The sequence below is a fragment of the Anser cygnoides genome, chromosome 2 (assembly GCF_040182565.1).
Source record: "Anser cygnoides isolate HZ-2024a breed goose chromosome 2, Taihu_goose_T2T_genome, whole genome shotgun sequence".
Classification (NCBI taxonomy): domain Eukaryota; kingdom Metazoa; phylum Chordata; class Aves; order Anseriformes; family Anatidae; genus Anser; species Anser cygnoides.
The window spans coordinates 72,546,606-72,561,207 of record NC_089874.1 but is presented as its reverse complement, the minus strand read 5'-3'; the positions used below and the strand labels follow the sequence as shown (position 1 = coordinate 72,561,207).

The 14,602-nt window shown below is 44.4% G+C and overlaps 1 protein-coding gene across 11 annotated transcripts in view; it reads left to right on the top strand.

Annotated features, from left to right (window-relative positions):
- Positions 1-14,602, top strand: part of RREB1 (ras responsive element binding protein 1) — a 135,210-nt gene that overhangs the window by 105,269 nt on the left and 15,339 nt on the right. For 10 of the 11 annotated variants that reach the window (XM_066992461.1, XM_048072152.2, XM_048072151.2 and 7 more), the window contains one exon: positions 11,596-12,342. In XM_066992461.1, coding sequence (XP_066848562.1) covers positions 11,596-12,342 — 747 coding nt within the window. The remainder of the gene's footprint in view (positions 1-11,595; positions 12,343-14,602) is intronic. The other variant, XM_066992463.1, reaches the window with a different exon arrangement.

Sequence of the window (14,602 nt, the reverse complement as noted above, 5' to 3'; positions counted from 1 at the left end):
CAATACAAAATGAAAGTAACAGTCTTTTTTGGTCATTAATTAGTTACAGATAACTTAAATCTATTTGCAGAGAATCACTTCAGGTTGTATTCAGAGCAATTGTGCCAGACCATATTTGGCCCAGCATTATTGTTTGTAATAGGTAAGATTTAATGGCAGAGGTGGTTCTTTTTTTTTTTTTTAAAGAAAAAAAAAAGATAGCTATTGGCTTGCCAAGCATGCAAAATAAATACTTATAATAGAAATTAAATGGACAGAAAAATATCTATAAACAAAATAAATGAATAAATAAATAGAATAGTTATGCCTAACCTGTGAGCCTGAATGTTTCCTGCTGATGGGAAGATGCAAGTTTTAAAAAAGGATCAGAGGGGTTTTTATTCCTTGCTTTTATGACTCAAGTCAAAATAGAATTGTAGACATCTTTTCTTTGCAACGTTGCAATGGCAATAATGCATTTCCACTAGTACAGCAGTGGGAGGAGATATATTAATTAAGGAATGATCTTCTTACATTCTGTGATTGTTTAGATGACCTATTATTTTGAAAAAGACTCCCTTCAAATGAATGACTTCATGAAGTGTCCAGCCTAGAATAGGCTTGCTGTGCTGCTAACCAAGTTCTACAATCAGTTCTGCATCAATACACAGATGCAGATGTATTTTAATCCAACTCATGACCATTCTTATGTAAAAAGATAATAATAAAAAAGCAAATCACATTACATTTTAACTGTAATTGCTTCGATTACCCTCCAGTAAGTTTATATATTTTATCAGAAGAGCAGGTGCCATTAAGGGACAATATGGGAAGCAAGGAATACTGCTTTTTGAATTTTTTTTTGTTCCTTTAAAGGTGACATTTTTGTAAAGCAGTGTAGTTTCCATTTGGGAACAGGAATGTAACTTGGGGGGTGGGGGGGAGTTTGCACAGTAAGCAAGATTTTGGTTTGGGTTTTGAGACCTCCAATTGGGATGTTTGTGTGGAAAGAAGACTACCTTATCTGTTGTAGATATTGGTCTGTATGACAAATACTTGGTAGATACAAAAGTTTTAAAGTCTGAAAATATGAGAAAATTGTGACCTGAGATGCAGGTTGAGTTTCAAGCAATTAATCCCCAGCTAATCCTGTCATTGCATGCTTGAAAAAATATGTGGAAAGGAATTGGACTATCATGAAGCAAAAGGATTTCTGCTGAACTTTGAAGTTCTGTTCTGTATTTGCATTGTGAATAAAGCCAAATAAAAGTGCAGAAAGTGGTGGTATTCGTAGACATAGATTTATGGTTGATTTAGTAGGCATATAAAAAGAAAGAGTAAGTGACTTGAAAGCCTACAAAAAGCAGTGCCTTGACACTTCTAAAAAGTTGTGTTAACACTGGAAGAAAATGAAGAGAAAGAACCAACCTATGTGAGTTGTCTGCAAGATACAGGGAATCCCTCATTCAGGTTGAGACATTAATTAGGACAGATCCAACTTGTGGAAGATTAAAGTGAGAAAAGTACCCACAATGTCATATCAAAGAGGCTGCTGGTTGGTGCGTGGGGTTTGTGTGTGTGTGCATGTGTGTGTGTGTTCAGGGGTTTTGGGTGAGAGGGGGAAGGTTTGACAGGAGCAGATCTTTTACTTTTAACCATCCTCACAACCTCTTTCTTCATCACAGAGACGTCTTGAAGGGCAACTTCCTTCATTCCACTGTGTGATCCTGGCTTTTCTTCCAGCTGGTCCTGTACTTAGTCCCTTCCCTTGTTTTAGTCATTTAAATGAATTGCAGACATGAAAAACTTTCTCCTGTAGGGAAGTAATTGATAGTTTATTCAATATATGGGGCTTGATTCCACTGAAGTCTATGGGAAAATGCCCAGTGGCTTTGATAGAAGTTGTGTAAAATTCAAACATGTGATAAATATCTCGGGAGATGACCTGTTATTGAAAAGCTTGCAATGAGCTTGTTGTAGCAGGTCAACTTTGACTAGGGAATTTTTTCCCCCGCACAGGAGCAGAAGAGGATGAAATTTGGTTGCGAAAGGCTGGTCTCAGAGATTACTGACCAGGTGACTCAAGAAAGAAAGGGAGGGAGAAAGCAGTAAAGAGGAAAAATAAGAGAAAAAAAAATAAAAACAAAAACACAAGGAGGTTTCTTACTACACATTACAAGCACAGATAAGCACACTGTTTTCTTGTGTCAGGTCATGAGCCCCCATCCCATGTCAAAAATATGTTGTCTTTTCTACCAAATCTAACAAAAGTTGCACAAACATGGAATTGCCATCTGCTCCCTGGGGAGAAACGGGCTTATTCCCCAGTCTAAGGAAAGGAATGCTGGATCTCTCCCTAGAACAGGCAGCTCACCCAGGTTGTTCAGAGTGGCAAGACCGAGTTGTGTTAGTTGTACTGAGTGCTGTAGAAAAGCAAAGCGTAAAGATGGAAGAAATGTCCTGCTGCATTAGAGCAGTGGTCCATGCAGTCGAGTACTCTGTCTCCAATGGTATCAGTAGGATGTGCTATTTAGGGTGAGCTCGTGGGCCTGGCCACTTCCTGCAGTCTGTTCCTCTTGTGCTCTGCCAGCATCCGCAACCACTGCATTAGGGTTGCGTCTGGGAGGGCACATCCCTGCCTGCTCCCTTTAGTTAGTACCTGTTTATGGTCCGGCTTTCTGTCAGTCTCTCCAATTGCTTTCTGAACCTGTTGATGCTGTCTGCCTCTGACCTCACATACATGGTGTCAAGCTCCAGAAGTTCACTATCTGCTGTGTAAAGAAATATTTTTTTAAGCTGATCCCCTGCAAGCTTCAGAGAGCCTCCCTTTGTTCCGGCACTGCAGGATTTGAAGGTCTGTTGGTTGCTCTCTTTGCTGCCTTTGTGATTTGCAGACCTCAATCATATCACCCCCTTCTCTCCTCCAAAATGAGGATTTTGAGCCTTTCTGGTGGCTCCTCACAGGGCAGCTGCCCCATCGCTTGGATCAGGTTTGCTCTGTGCCTTCTGCATCCCAGCTATGTCCTTCTTGTGGCACTGAGACCAGAACTACATGCACAACCTGAAATGAGGGCACACCAGGCCTTTACACCTCAGCAAAGGGACACCCTTTGTCTTGCTTTCAATACCGTTGCTTGTGATACCCAGTGTTTTTTTGGCTTTATTTTGGCTGCTGATGTAGGCCAAGCCAGTGATCCTGGGGAACTCTGAGAGATGGCTCTGAGACCTCCTGCCTAAACATACTGCCTGTACCACCTTCAGCATCACATAGGCATGGTTTAGATTACTTTTTCTAGATATTTTTTACTTTAAATTTGTCTGCACCGAAACTCACCTGTCATCTTTTGAGAGTTTTGCAATAAAGGAGACCAACTGTCAGATCACACAAAGCTTTTTTGTAGGCAAGTGAGTGGCATTTAGAAGAAGGGGCGAGCTGACATGAAGCCATGGGTGGGTGCAGTAATTCAGTGTTTTTCTGTGCTGGCTGAATGGAATCAATGTACGAAGGAAGCTTGGCAGAAGGTGGTACACGTCCCTTCCCTGGAAAATGCCTGCACAAAGGAGTCACCTCCGAGAGAGGCAGGGCAGCTGTGTGTCACTCTGAGTAGGTTTCACAGAAGATTTGTTGAAGTAACAAATCTAAAAGCAGCAGGAAGTTTGTTCGGAAAAGCGTGCCGTCCTCACAGCCTCTCTCATCCTTTCTCTTCCTTTTATTATGGCAGGTTGCATTGCAGTGATTCAGACACAGTCTTTCAGGTCTCGGTACTAGTCTGGCAGTAAAATCTGCTGTGCTGGAGGCATGTTGCGACGTGATTTGCTCCTGCCTACCACGAAGGACGAGGTTGTCTCGTTACCATGCTAACGGCCCGGCGCAGTTACGGGCTGTTGGTGCAGCACAGTATCCAGGTGTCACGTGGGCTGATCCTGCCCATGCAGACAACAGATGGTTGCAGCCTGAGAGAGGAAGACTCATGTTATAACATGATCCCCTCGCAGAACAAAAGTCTGCAGGAAGCGCTCTGCGACAATCTTTATGGTGGGATGAAGCAGCAGCGCCCTAACGGGGTCTGGTGGGAGCTTCCCTTCTAGCCAAAGGGATGCTGACGGCAGGGAAAGCCTTCCTAAAGCCGCTCTGACGAGTGCTGGGGTGACACGTAGGATGTGCAGGATGTTGGTGGAGGGTAAATGTTGTTCTTAGTGCTTGTGCAGACAGTGCTGGGCTGGTCAGAGTGGTTCGACCTGCCCCCAGTAGACAGAGCCCTGGGCCACGGTTGGATAACACAAAGCACTTCGCCACCGTACTGGCTCGACCTGTTCCCAACTGTTCATCCCCACAGCTGTAACTGACCTAGCTGCCCAAAAAAATGAAAAGGGCAAGGGGAGGGACCAGCAGTCTGAGATCAGTTCCTGGATCCGGCTCGCGGTGCAGCCCTAAAAAGAGCACATTGATGCAGCCGAGGCGTGGAGCTGGCAGCATCGCTTGGGAGGCGCTGGAGACGGATGCTGTTGAAATTGGCTTTGCTATCAAACGCTTTGTGTCTTCAAATAGCAGCTTCAGAAAGCAAGAAAGGAGCCCAGCTCCTGTGCTGGTAGCATTACCGCGTGCACTTTGTAGCACGGCTGAGTGTTTCTAGCAGGCTTCACCAGCTGGTGTTTAATCACAGGCCAGAATCATTCAGCAGCTTTGGACCTGTGGTCTTCCTCCACCATCCAAGCAAAATGGATTTCAGAATCAGTGGAAGTAAATTACAATTTGATGCTGTGGCTCGGTTTAAAAGGGGTAATTTCTCTTTTCGTTCTGGGTGAGCGTTGTGGTTGGGAATCACAGGAGAAGCCCTGTGAAGGCTAGACCTGCAAGTGAACCATAGTCCAGATTGCACTGTATGCTGAAAGGAAAGGGAATGAGGGGAGATGCTTGGGAGGCATTTGGTCTGCCCTAAAGGAAGTGGAGAGGAAAGCTTTAAGGTGAGGTGTAAGACAGGACGCACAATTCAATAGAGTGTCATTGGGAACAAGTTTATAGAGGGCTTCTTTTGGTCTTGCTTTAAAACGAAAGGAAAAACAGGATGGTGGCTTTGAATAGGAGTCGGGCAATGTGTGTAAGCGATGGGGCTCATGCGTGTCCTTGCTTGGTGGAGCAGAAGGAGCAGCCTGACGACAGCTCGTGACACAGGAGGAGAGTATCTAATCCAGGAGGGGTGGCTCACAGCGCTCGGGCCAGGGCAGAGTGCTGCAGCTGTACGGTGGAGCAATTTAGTGAATCGCCCACTTTCATCATGTTAAAGCAAGCCTGCCCTCGCCTCCTTAGGCCCTTCTGAATGCTCCTTTCTTGTGACAAAATGTAGTCGATGGAGGTGAGATGTGGGATGGGAATGGGGTAAGGGATTATCTGTTACATAATTCAGAAAGACACTTTCCTAAGGAAAGATCACTTTCTTTAAAGAGCTTGCTTCTGATGTGAGAGAGTCAAAAACAACTGCTCTGTGCTAACTAGGCAAATATTTACGAAGTAAGTATGCTCAACAGTGAATTTTCCGATTAGTCTTTAGCAGAATTCATCTTTGCTCTAGAAATCTGCCACTCTGTGATCACCACAGAAATCATGTGAGCCCTGGTTATAGCGGAGGACTTTTTGTTTTTCCAAACTGTCATAGTTGTCTGTACCTCTGAACTACATTTGTGGTTATTTCCTAGAGGACAAAGGGCTTGAAACTGCATTTTCTGTCAGACAAAGTTTAACAGCCACTCCAGAGCTGTGGCTCACGGCAAAGCAAGAGTTGCTTAGAGCAGGAGTGAGTGGCAAACAGAAGAGCCATGAAGTTGGACTGAATGCTAGAGCTGTTGTGTAGAAGATACTGAGGACATGATATATAACTTCCTGAGTGTATTGCCAGCTTTACATAAAACTGCCTTTCTGATAAACAGGAGAATTCACTGTGAACTGAAAGTCTCTGGCCTTTTTTCCCCCAGTTCAGTGCAGATTTCCACTTGCTAGGTGCAGTCAGATCTGGTCCTGAATGCCTTTGTTTGTGTTGGTGACTTGAACTGCTCACTTGAAGGTACCGGGGGATCCCAGCTTGTGTAAAAGGCAAACATCATTGTGCTCTTCATCTGTTCTCCAGGGTATTAGTTTCAACCAGCTGTTTCATTTAATAACCCCTTTCCAGTTTTGGTTCTCTCCTTTTTCCCCAGATGTGTTTAGTTCCCTTTACTTTAAAAAGTCCTTTTCTATCTTTAATTTTTTAATTTCCAAGATATGAACGAAGATCCCTCAACCATGGGCAAATTAAATATTTAACTTTGTGTATGATTTAATGTGTTGTAATGAAGGTGGCTAAATGTTAGAGTGTTTACAATAAAAATGGACAAAGATAGCCCCCATGTTTTTGCAAGGTGACTGCAGGTTGGAAAGATGTTCTCCAAATTGTGGGTAGAAGAGCAGCAGGGTGCAAGTTCATAAAAAGTACCAAACTTACTAAGCTGCTACCACCTAGTGGTGGCTGGGCCTATTGTAAAATAATAAAAAAAAGAAAAAGCTGGGGTTATTTCAGTTAACATAGGAAAAATAGTAAGTCATTGGCTCATCCGACTGGTAATGCCAGCTGCTTGTCCAACATTCATTTCCAGTGCTCTGTCTGCTCCAGTTTTGAGCATTATTTATGTGATGGGTTTGCTGACATTTCTCTTGGGATGTCAGGAGTGTTTGGCAATAAACACTTGCTTTAAAGTCCCCAAATCGTTTCCACTACAACACCCTGTTTTATCTAATAACTCCTCAGTATCTCAAGCTCTACTCTCTATTCCACCTTAGTTCCAAGGAAAAAAAACACACAGGAAAACAGAACCAAACCAGCAGACTCCCCACCTTGATCTCTATCTGCTCTTTTATCTGAAACTTTCCATGTTCAGTGTGTCTCTCTTGATAATTTTGTTTGTGTATGCAGGAAAGCAGTTTACTCCTTGTTTTGTTTCTTGCTTGCCACCTCTAAAAGACAAAGTGGACTGTTCTGAATAGACCGACTTAAAATTGCAGCTTGAATTGTAAATAGACTTCAGCAAAAGTCTTTTCTTGCCACAGTTTGAAGGAAAAAGTGATTTTGGCTACAGCTATATAGTGGTTTCTTTCATGCAGTAGGAAAAGTTTTTGCATTCTCAGATGGAGTCCTTGAGGTTTTGCTTATGAATATATCTCCTGAGAAGTTTGTTTTTTCCCAGAAGCTGAAGAGGCAGCAGCCGAGCTGCAGCTTCACATGGCCGCCTCCCTGTGGCCTCACCTCCCCGCCTGTCCACTCCCTCTCTTACGTCTCCCATCTTCTTTGGCTCCTGTGTCACAACTCTTTGACTCCGTGAAACTGTGCCACCTTCATTTCCTCGCCTCAGAGAAGCAACACAAACGTGGTCAGCCAGGACAAGGTTGTGTGCTCTGTAGGGGCTTTTGCAAGGGCAGCTCTCTGCTCTTGCACTTGCCAGCTGTGAGTACCTGCAGGATAAAAAGCAGACTGGAAAGCATTTTACAGCCTTAGTGAATGGTGAATAGGAAAAGGGTGATAGAAAGAGCAGGCCTTTCCTGTGCAACTTGCCTTCCTCTCTGCCTGCATGTGGTTGCTCGGCACTGTAAATCAGCAAAATCTGGGAGCCACTGATTCTGGAAATAGGAATGACCCGTCTGAGAGGAGCATGGGCTTTTTGCAGGGGTGTTTGCCCAGATCTGAAAGCTCGGTCAAAATCCTTCTTTCTGTGTAAAATAACCTAGTCTTCTTGTGGCCAGCAAGGTTTTCTGTTGCTACCAGTATGCATGTAAATGGGGAAAGGCTGTCAGCGTAGGCCAGGCCTCAGCTCTGCAGGAGCAGACAGAGCAGTGTCTCTTGCACTGTGACAGGAATGCCAGCCCAGGCACCTGGCGAGGCTGTCCTCACAACAGTCGTCTCTCCCACACACCTTCCCAGCTCCTGTGCTGCTCTTCCAGTTTGTCTGCAGCAGAGCAGGGCTGATTTCTCATGCATCCCCAAAGAGTCAGGTTTTGTGCAAAGCAAGTCGCTTTTTTACCAGCTGTGAAACCAACCGTGCAGGTTGGGGGTAACCACAGAGCAGCTCAACTAGTCGGGAGCTGCTATTTTACGATATGCATGAAGTGTCATAAGGGGCCTGTGAAACTCTTCCTTGACACGGAAAACAGTAGGTCTGGTTGGTGCAGGTAAGAAGGAAGAGCACTCACCCAAACACGTACACATGTTAACGTGTTCCTGGCTAAGTCCGTACCTGAATTTTGAATGTGTTTATTCAGTGGTGGTGAGCCAGTTTTGGAAGACCAAGCATGTGTGTGTCTGTGCTGCCAGCGTCTCAAGTCTTTGCCCTTCCTGAATGTGTGGTGTTGAAACTTCACATTCCTTTTCTCGGTGTCAGCCTCATCCGTTTGTCTGTACTGGTAAGGCAGCATGGCTTACCTGTGGACTGCCTGTCCCTCAGAGCCTCTCTCTCCCACATGAAAATGTAACCGTGGGTCAGCCGCACAAGAAGAGAATAACAGCTGAGAAGGGTACAGAGGCTAGAAAAAAGTAGATGGAGTAAGCAGGACAAGGAAAGGTTAGGGAAAATAAGGGGAAAAGTGGAAAATTGCGCCTGATAAGCAAAATGTTAAACTTAAAAGTTGGTAAGGCTTTTGCATTTGAGGGATTTAAAACAAAGCCTTCCAGTCTGAGCTTGCTCTTCCTTGAGTGCTACTGGCGCATATTCCCCTCCTTAACATTGCTCCCAATATTTCCTGTCTGAAAAGTCAACTTACTCTGCATTCACTGTCTTGTGTTTGGTCAGCAAAGAATTGCAAAGCATGGCTGTTGGCGTGACAGAAGAGGAGCTCCATCTATCTTGGTCTCCTCACACTCTTTACCCATCTCCATCCTAACAGCCTTTAATGCCTTGCTTCGCAGTAAAACCCTCCTCCTTGCTTTGCTTGCAGTTTTAATTTGGTCTATTGCACATACCCTCAGAGGAGCGTTTCCTGACCTCGACCTGTGGACCTCACCTTGCTGAGGCCTGGAGCTGAAGCACCAGCACTGGGTGTGCAGCATCCATTTGGGTGCTTTCCATTGGTATTACTTCAGGATCTCCGTGCCGCAGCACACTTTGCCACACCAGTTTGGTTTTTTTTGTGTCCATCATTCATCGATATGTCTTGGTGATGGTAGCAACCAAAGGCTGCTGGCGAGGATGCTCCTTTCCCCCTTGTTTCCCTTCTCTCTTGGAGCAGTGGTTCTGGGGTCACTTCAGTCCAACCTAAATCCGTGTCGGTGTAGAAAAGACCCTGCTGACTGTGTGGTTCTGTGAGTGTTAGGACCATGTAAGGGTTGGGGCAGGAGTCGGTGGCCAGGGACAAGGACAAGGACCTTTTCAGCAGCATCATGGAGTCACATGGCTCATCATTAATCCTTCCTTTCATCTAAACTCTTGGGCCAAGATGAGGCATTCCTAGGGAGACACAGATGGGCTGTTCCTGCCCCCGAAATGCTGCGTGTGTAAGAAGGCAGCAGGCCAGGAACCCACAGGAGTGCTGCTTCCTCTGTTTGTTTGTTTGTTTGTTTAAAAAAACAAACAAACAAAAAAAAAACATTTTCCCTGCATGGAGGTGGCCTGAGTTTGGGTTCTGGTTTCGCTCTCTTGCCTGCAGCATCAGCCACAAGATCCTGCTGCCTGCACATAACCAAGAATGCTTTGTGTGCCCCCTGCTTCTCATACGTGCCAGTCTCACATTTCTCTGGTTGTAAAGCAGTGCTGCCCCTTAATTATTACGCTTTGGGATTTCAGCTGGATTTTTAGAAATTACCTCTTGCAGTTTATAATAACTTTAATTTTTTGTCTTAATTTATCCAAAAAAGAAGCAACGAGTCAAAACACAGAATTCAAATGCAGATTTGTAAGGCACCTGTAGGTGACCTTTGTTTTCAGATGCCCACATCCTCAAACTCTCCAGCATTATACACAGATTACAGCTCAGTTGCAAGTTTTAATGGGTAGATAATTAGATGAGCAATGAACTTCGTCGAATGCTTTTGTGTAATCCACTGTCTATGTAAACTGATCTGTTTTGATTAAAAGGTGAGATTATTTTTTTGACAGGTCACTTCTCCCCTCCAAACCCCCAAGAGACAGCGTATCATGGATTATGCTGTATTAAGTGATAGTTCACAATCTGGAAATGTTGCTTAGCTTTGGCATTTGTTTAATGGCCATTGATTGTCACTTTTGCAAGGAGGTGGGGTCAATGCAAGTTACACTGCAAGACTACATTTGGACTACTAAGTGTCTGAGAACTACCTTCATACCTTCTGCAATTACTCCTTGCTTATGAAAAAAGCCCCTAATAGGAAATCCATGCAATTTAGAGACAAGTACACATTGTGCTGTGTCAAATGCAGGTTTTAAGTCCACTGCTCTTCTATAGTTTCTAAACCCCCTGTAGGAATTAAGCAGGTACTGGACTCGCAGATAAATGCTGAAATGACTGTTAAGTTGTGTGGTGCCTTGGCTGCGTGCTGTCGACAAGAAGGAGGTGGGGGGATGACTTAAAACAAGGGAAGTTTCAACTTTCAGAGAGCATGACTTGCTAAGCTCATGTCCTGGAACGGCCACTGGAAAGTGGGGTATGCAGTTACATGCCGTGCATCACTGTCAGCTTTAGCATTCAGATCCAGTCCAGCTTATTTCCTATTTACACGTACACTATTTGTATAGAGCTTGGGAGAGGTGCAGCTCTGCCCCTTTGTTCACCTTACGTGTGTTATATTTTTTGAACATGTTATGTCCTCAGCAATGGTAATGCTGCAAACTGATAGGGTCATGGAGGATGTCATTAAGGTGGACATTTTAGGTGTGTTTTGCTTTTTAGTTGGGGGAATGAATGGTGAAACAGCAAAGGATGTCGCCTATTACTGCATCTTGACTTAATATTTTGATTCCAGGTGGTATCAATGTAACAACAAGCATGCATCAAATACTCACATGGAGACAAACTTCTGCACCTTTTGCCTATAGGATGTATACCCAATTTTTTAACTATCCTCTGTGTTAATGTGTGTGATAATCTTCAACATTTAATTGTACTGATTGCTTGCATGAGGCCTTTACATTCCCCTGGAAAAACATTTATCACTACTTATAGTTTATCAGTTAGATTAATACATGTGTTACATGTGTTACATACGTGTGTTACTTCAGCCTATACCCATATTTCATACGTGAGTTTATAAATACTACATCCATGTGTCTCTGATACAGCATATTTGTAACAGCAGTGACCTAAACTCATCTTCAGTGTCTCAGCATTTTGTGTTCTCTTGTAAAAGCAATTACAACACACTTCAAGAAACTGCCATGAATGTGTGTGTATTTTGGAAAAGAAAGTATCTTATTACAGATTTTTAATCATCTTGTTAATTGGGTTCTGTGGTGTTTTGGTCTCTCTTCAGCTGTAAGTTACTGGCCTGGGTCACAGATAAGAGAAGCAGATGTTGGGACACTTGATCAGCACTGCTGCTCGTGGGTCCATGTGAAGCCTTACCGCTGATAGCTGTGAGTCAGTGGAGGGCATCCCACTGAAAGCTTCTCTCTGTTTGCTTGCAGACAGTCAGTCTGATGCGGAGACACCCGCCACAGGAAACGAAGTCTTGGACCTGACCTCCTGCGAGAAGGAACAGCCAGAGGAAGCAGCAGAGCTACCAGGGATTGAGTGCAGCCCCAAGGAGGAGCAAAAGGCTGACTCTCCTCCGGCAGAAGAGGATGCTGAAGAAAAAGCAGATGAATATGAAGAGGGCCCTGAAGAAGATTCTGTAAGTAACAAAAGTCTTGACCTCAATTTTGCCAGCAAATTAATGGACTTCAAGCTGGCAGAGAGTGACCAGAGCATAGGCAGCAGTTCTCAGACTGAAAAGAAACATGCCTGTGATGTTTGTGGCAAAACCTTCAAGTTTGCTGGCACTCTTAGCCGTCACAAAAAGGCCCACATTCGTGAGGACAGAAAGGATGAAAGGAGCAGTGAGGATGAAAGCAAAAGCATCCAGGATGATGCAGGAGCTCCCTTGATGCAGGACTCTGGTCTTGAGCAGGAAGAGTCTCCGATGGACTTGAAGGTAGTGGAGTCTCCTGTGGACTGTGAGGCAACAGGAAAGGAGAATGAAGAGAGCGAAAGCATCTCTGAGGGGGAAGGCACAGAGAGAAAGTCCACTGAGAAGAGCAGTGATGACAAAAAACCAAAGACTGATGGGGCTAAGAGTACTGCAAAAGCAGACAAAAGAAAGAAAGTCTGTACTGTGTGCAACAAGCGTTTCTGGTCCCTGCAAGATTTGACACGACATATGCGGTCTCATACAGGTAAGAGGAGATTTCAAGGCAGAGCAGATTGCAAGCCAATCTGCCACCAGAATGGTGCATCTGCTCTATAGGTGCACGATTACTGCTAGCACTCGAGGTTGGAGACACTGCTTTTAGTCCTGCAGATAGCTGCAAGGTATCTTCTCTGCCCCAATCTCCATGCTGCATACAAAGCCTGTTAAGGGAGCAGGAGTAGTCACAACACTGCCTTATCTTCAGTTCCCAGTTTTCCCCTAAGCTTGCTTAGAGTGTTCAGAGGTGAAGGCAGGTATGGAGAGCTCCACACAATTGTTCTTGTCCAGCTTCTCACTCCCTTCTCATGGTGTGTGCATGGCTCTACCTCTTCCCAGTATTACTCTTCCCAGTATTTTGATGAGCAGTGAAGAAACCTGGCAGTATAAGGTAAGACTTCTCTGAGCAGAAGTTGAGAGAAAGAGAGTTTTTGTCTGATTATCTAAGCCTGGTACTATGCTGATGTTGTGCATGACCTGCTGCCTGAGTGAAAGGCACAGCTACAATTGGCACTCTGCTTTTCCTTCAAACTTGGGCAGAGAAAGTAGAATACAGGTAGTAAAATATTTGTCTCACGACTTGACTCGGCAGTTAAAATACTTGAGATTGCTTTGTGTGATAAATTTCAGTAGTGCATTGTGAAGGAGATGAAGTCATGAGCCAGCTCAAGGGTGAATTAATCATTCATCCTTATTAATTCATCCTTATTAATGATGTATTTTTACTTGTCAGTGAGCTGTTCTGATGTGGGAAAAAAGCTGGTGCAGTTAGATGTTTTGTGTCTTTTGAAGGTGCTTTCTGCTGAAGACAGTATCTTTGTGATTAACTTTGAGTACAAAATACTTGTGCTATACTTGAAGGTGAGGGTTTAATAACCTACACCAAAGACTATTGCCTTAACCAAATGTTTTACCTTCTGAACTGTAAATATTGACTTCTCAAGCGCAGAGATGACTTGTTTTCTTTCTGGTATTGAAGACTCAAATCTCGAGTGAAACAAGGGGTGGGCCCCATTCTTGTGCCTATTTTTATACTAATACAGAAGCCTTGGGAAGTTTCTAGTATCTCAAACTCCGAGCTTTACACCCAAATGATACACTGGTGTGTGTCTGTGGAGATCCCATAATGTGTTTTTTAAATGTTGTCATTGCATGCTGAGATACGCAGACCTTGTCGATATGTCAATTTCTTTGCTGTTCGTTTCTCTTTCTTATTTGACACTGAAGAATATTCCAACATAGAACAGCTGTTGAATAGAAACATGGGTCAGTGCTTTCTTCAAATAAATTTAAATACCCACTGTTCAGATCAGTGCATTTTCAAGTGAGAATTTTGCGTCAGTACTGCCAGTTGACTCTCCTCTTTCCTCACTCCATCCCACTCACTCAGACATACTGGCAGAACACTGTCTTTATGTAATATTGCCTACACTTTGGTTTTAACATTTTTTTCAAGATAAGTGTGGGAAGTTTTTGTAATTCTCTTACTCAGAAGAGGAACATGGGGGCACACATAAGTGTGTAAGAGATCCCTGGTGCTGTGCCTGCCTATGGATGGAAATCAGGCTGAAAACATTTCCCTCACCCGGTGCAGGCTGCCCTGTGGCACGTAGTTGTGGTGTGCTCTGGGGCACTCTTCCCAAGCGAAGGGTGAGCCATGGCACTGCACTGTTTGCATCCAGGTGGTGGATGGTCAAAGGCTGCCGGCTGAAAAAGCTCCTGGCACGGGGCTGGAGCTCTGTCCCCTGACGTCAGTCAATAGCAGGTGTTTGAGCAGGGCACCAGGGAGAAACGTTGCTCAGAAGTGTCACACCTGTTGGGGACAGCAGGACCAGCTTGTACACAGCAGCGAGTCACCTCCAGTTTGTAATTTATTTACATTTTAATGATCCCAAGCATTATAACGGAGAAATTAGCCTCAGAAGTGTTGTTCTGTGTGCTTGTTTGCACAAGATGGTGTCTTGGTGGAATTGCACCACTGAGAAGTCTTTAATAGCTACAATCAAGATGAATCCATCAGGGTGGGACCTTTGGTTCTTCAGGGTTGGTAGGGCAGCAGTGGCAGGTAGCACCTTGGGGCACTTTGCTTCATCAGGAGTTTGGGGGAATTTTGTCAGTGGGGCTGTGGCTGCGTTGTTTTTCCATGAACTCATGCTCAGGAAACTATTGAAGCATTTCAGGTGCAAAAAGCGGTTCTGAAAGCAGAGCAAACTGCTTGTCGATTACAGCACAGGAGCAGCTTTGCAGCT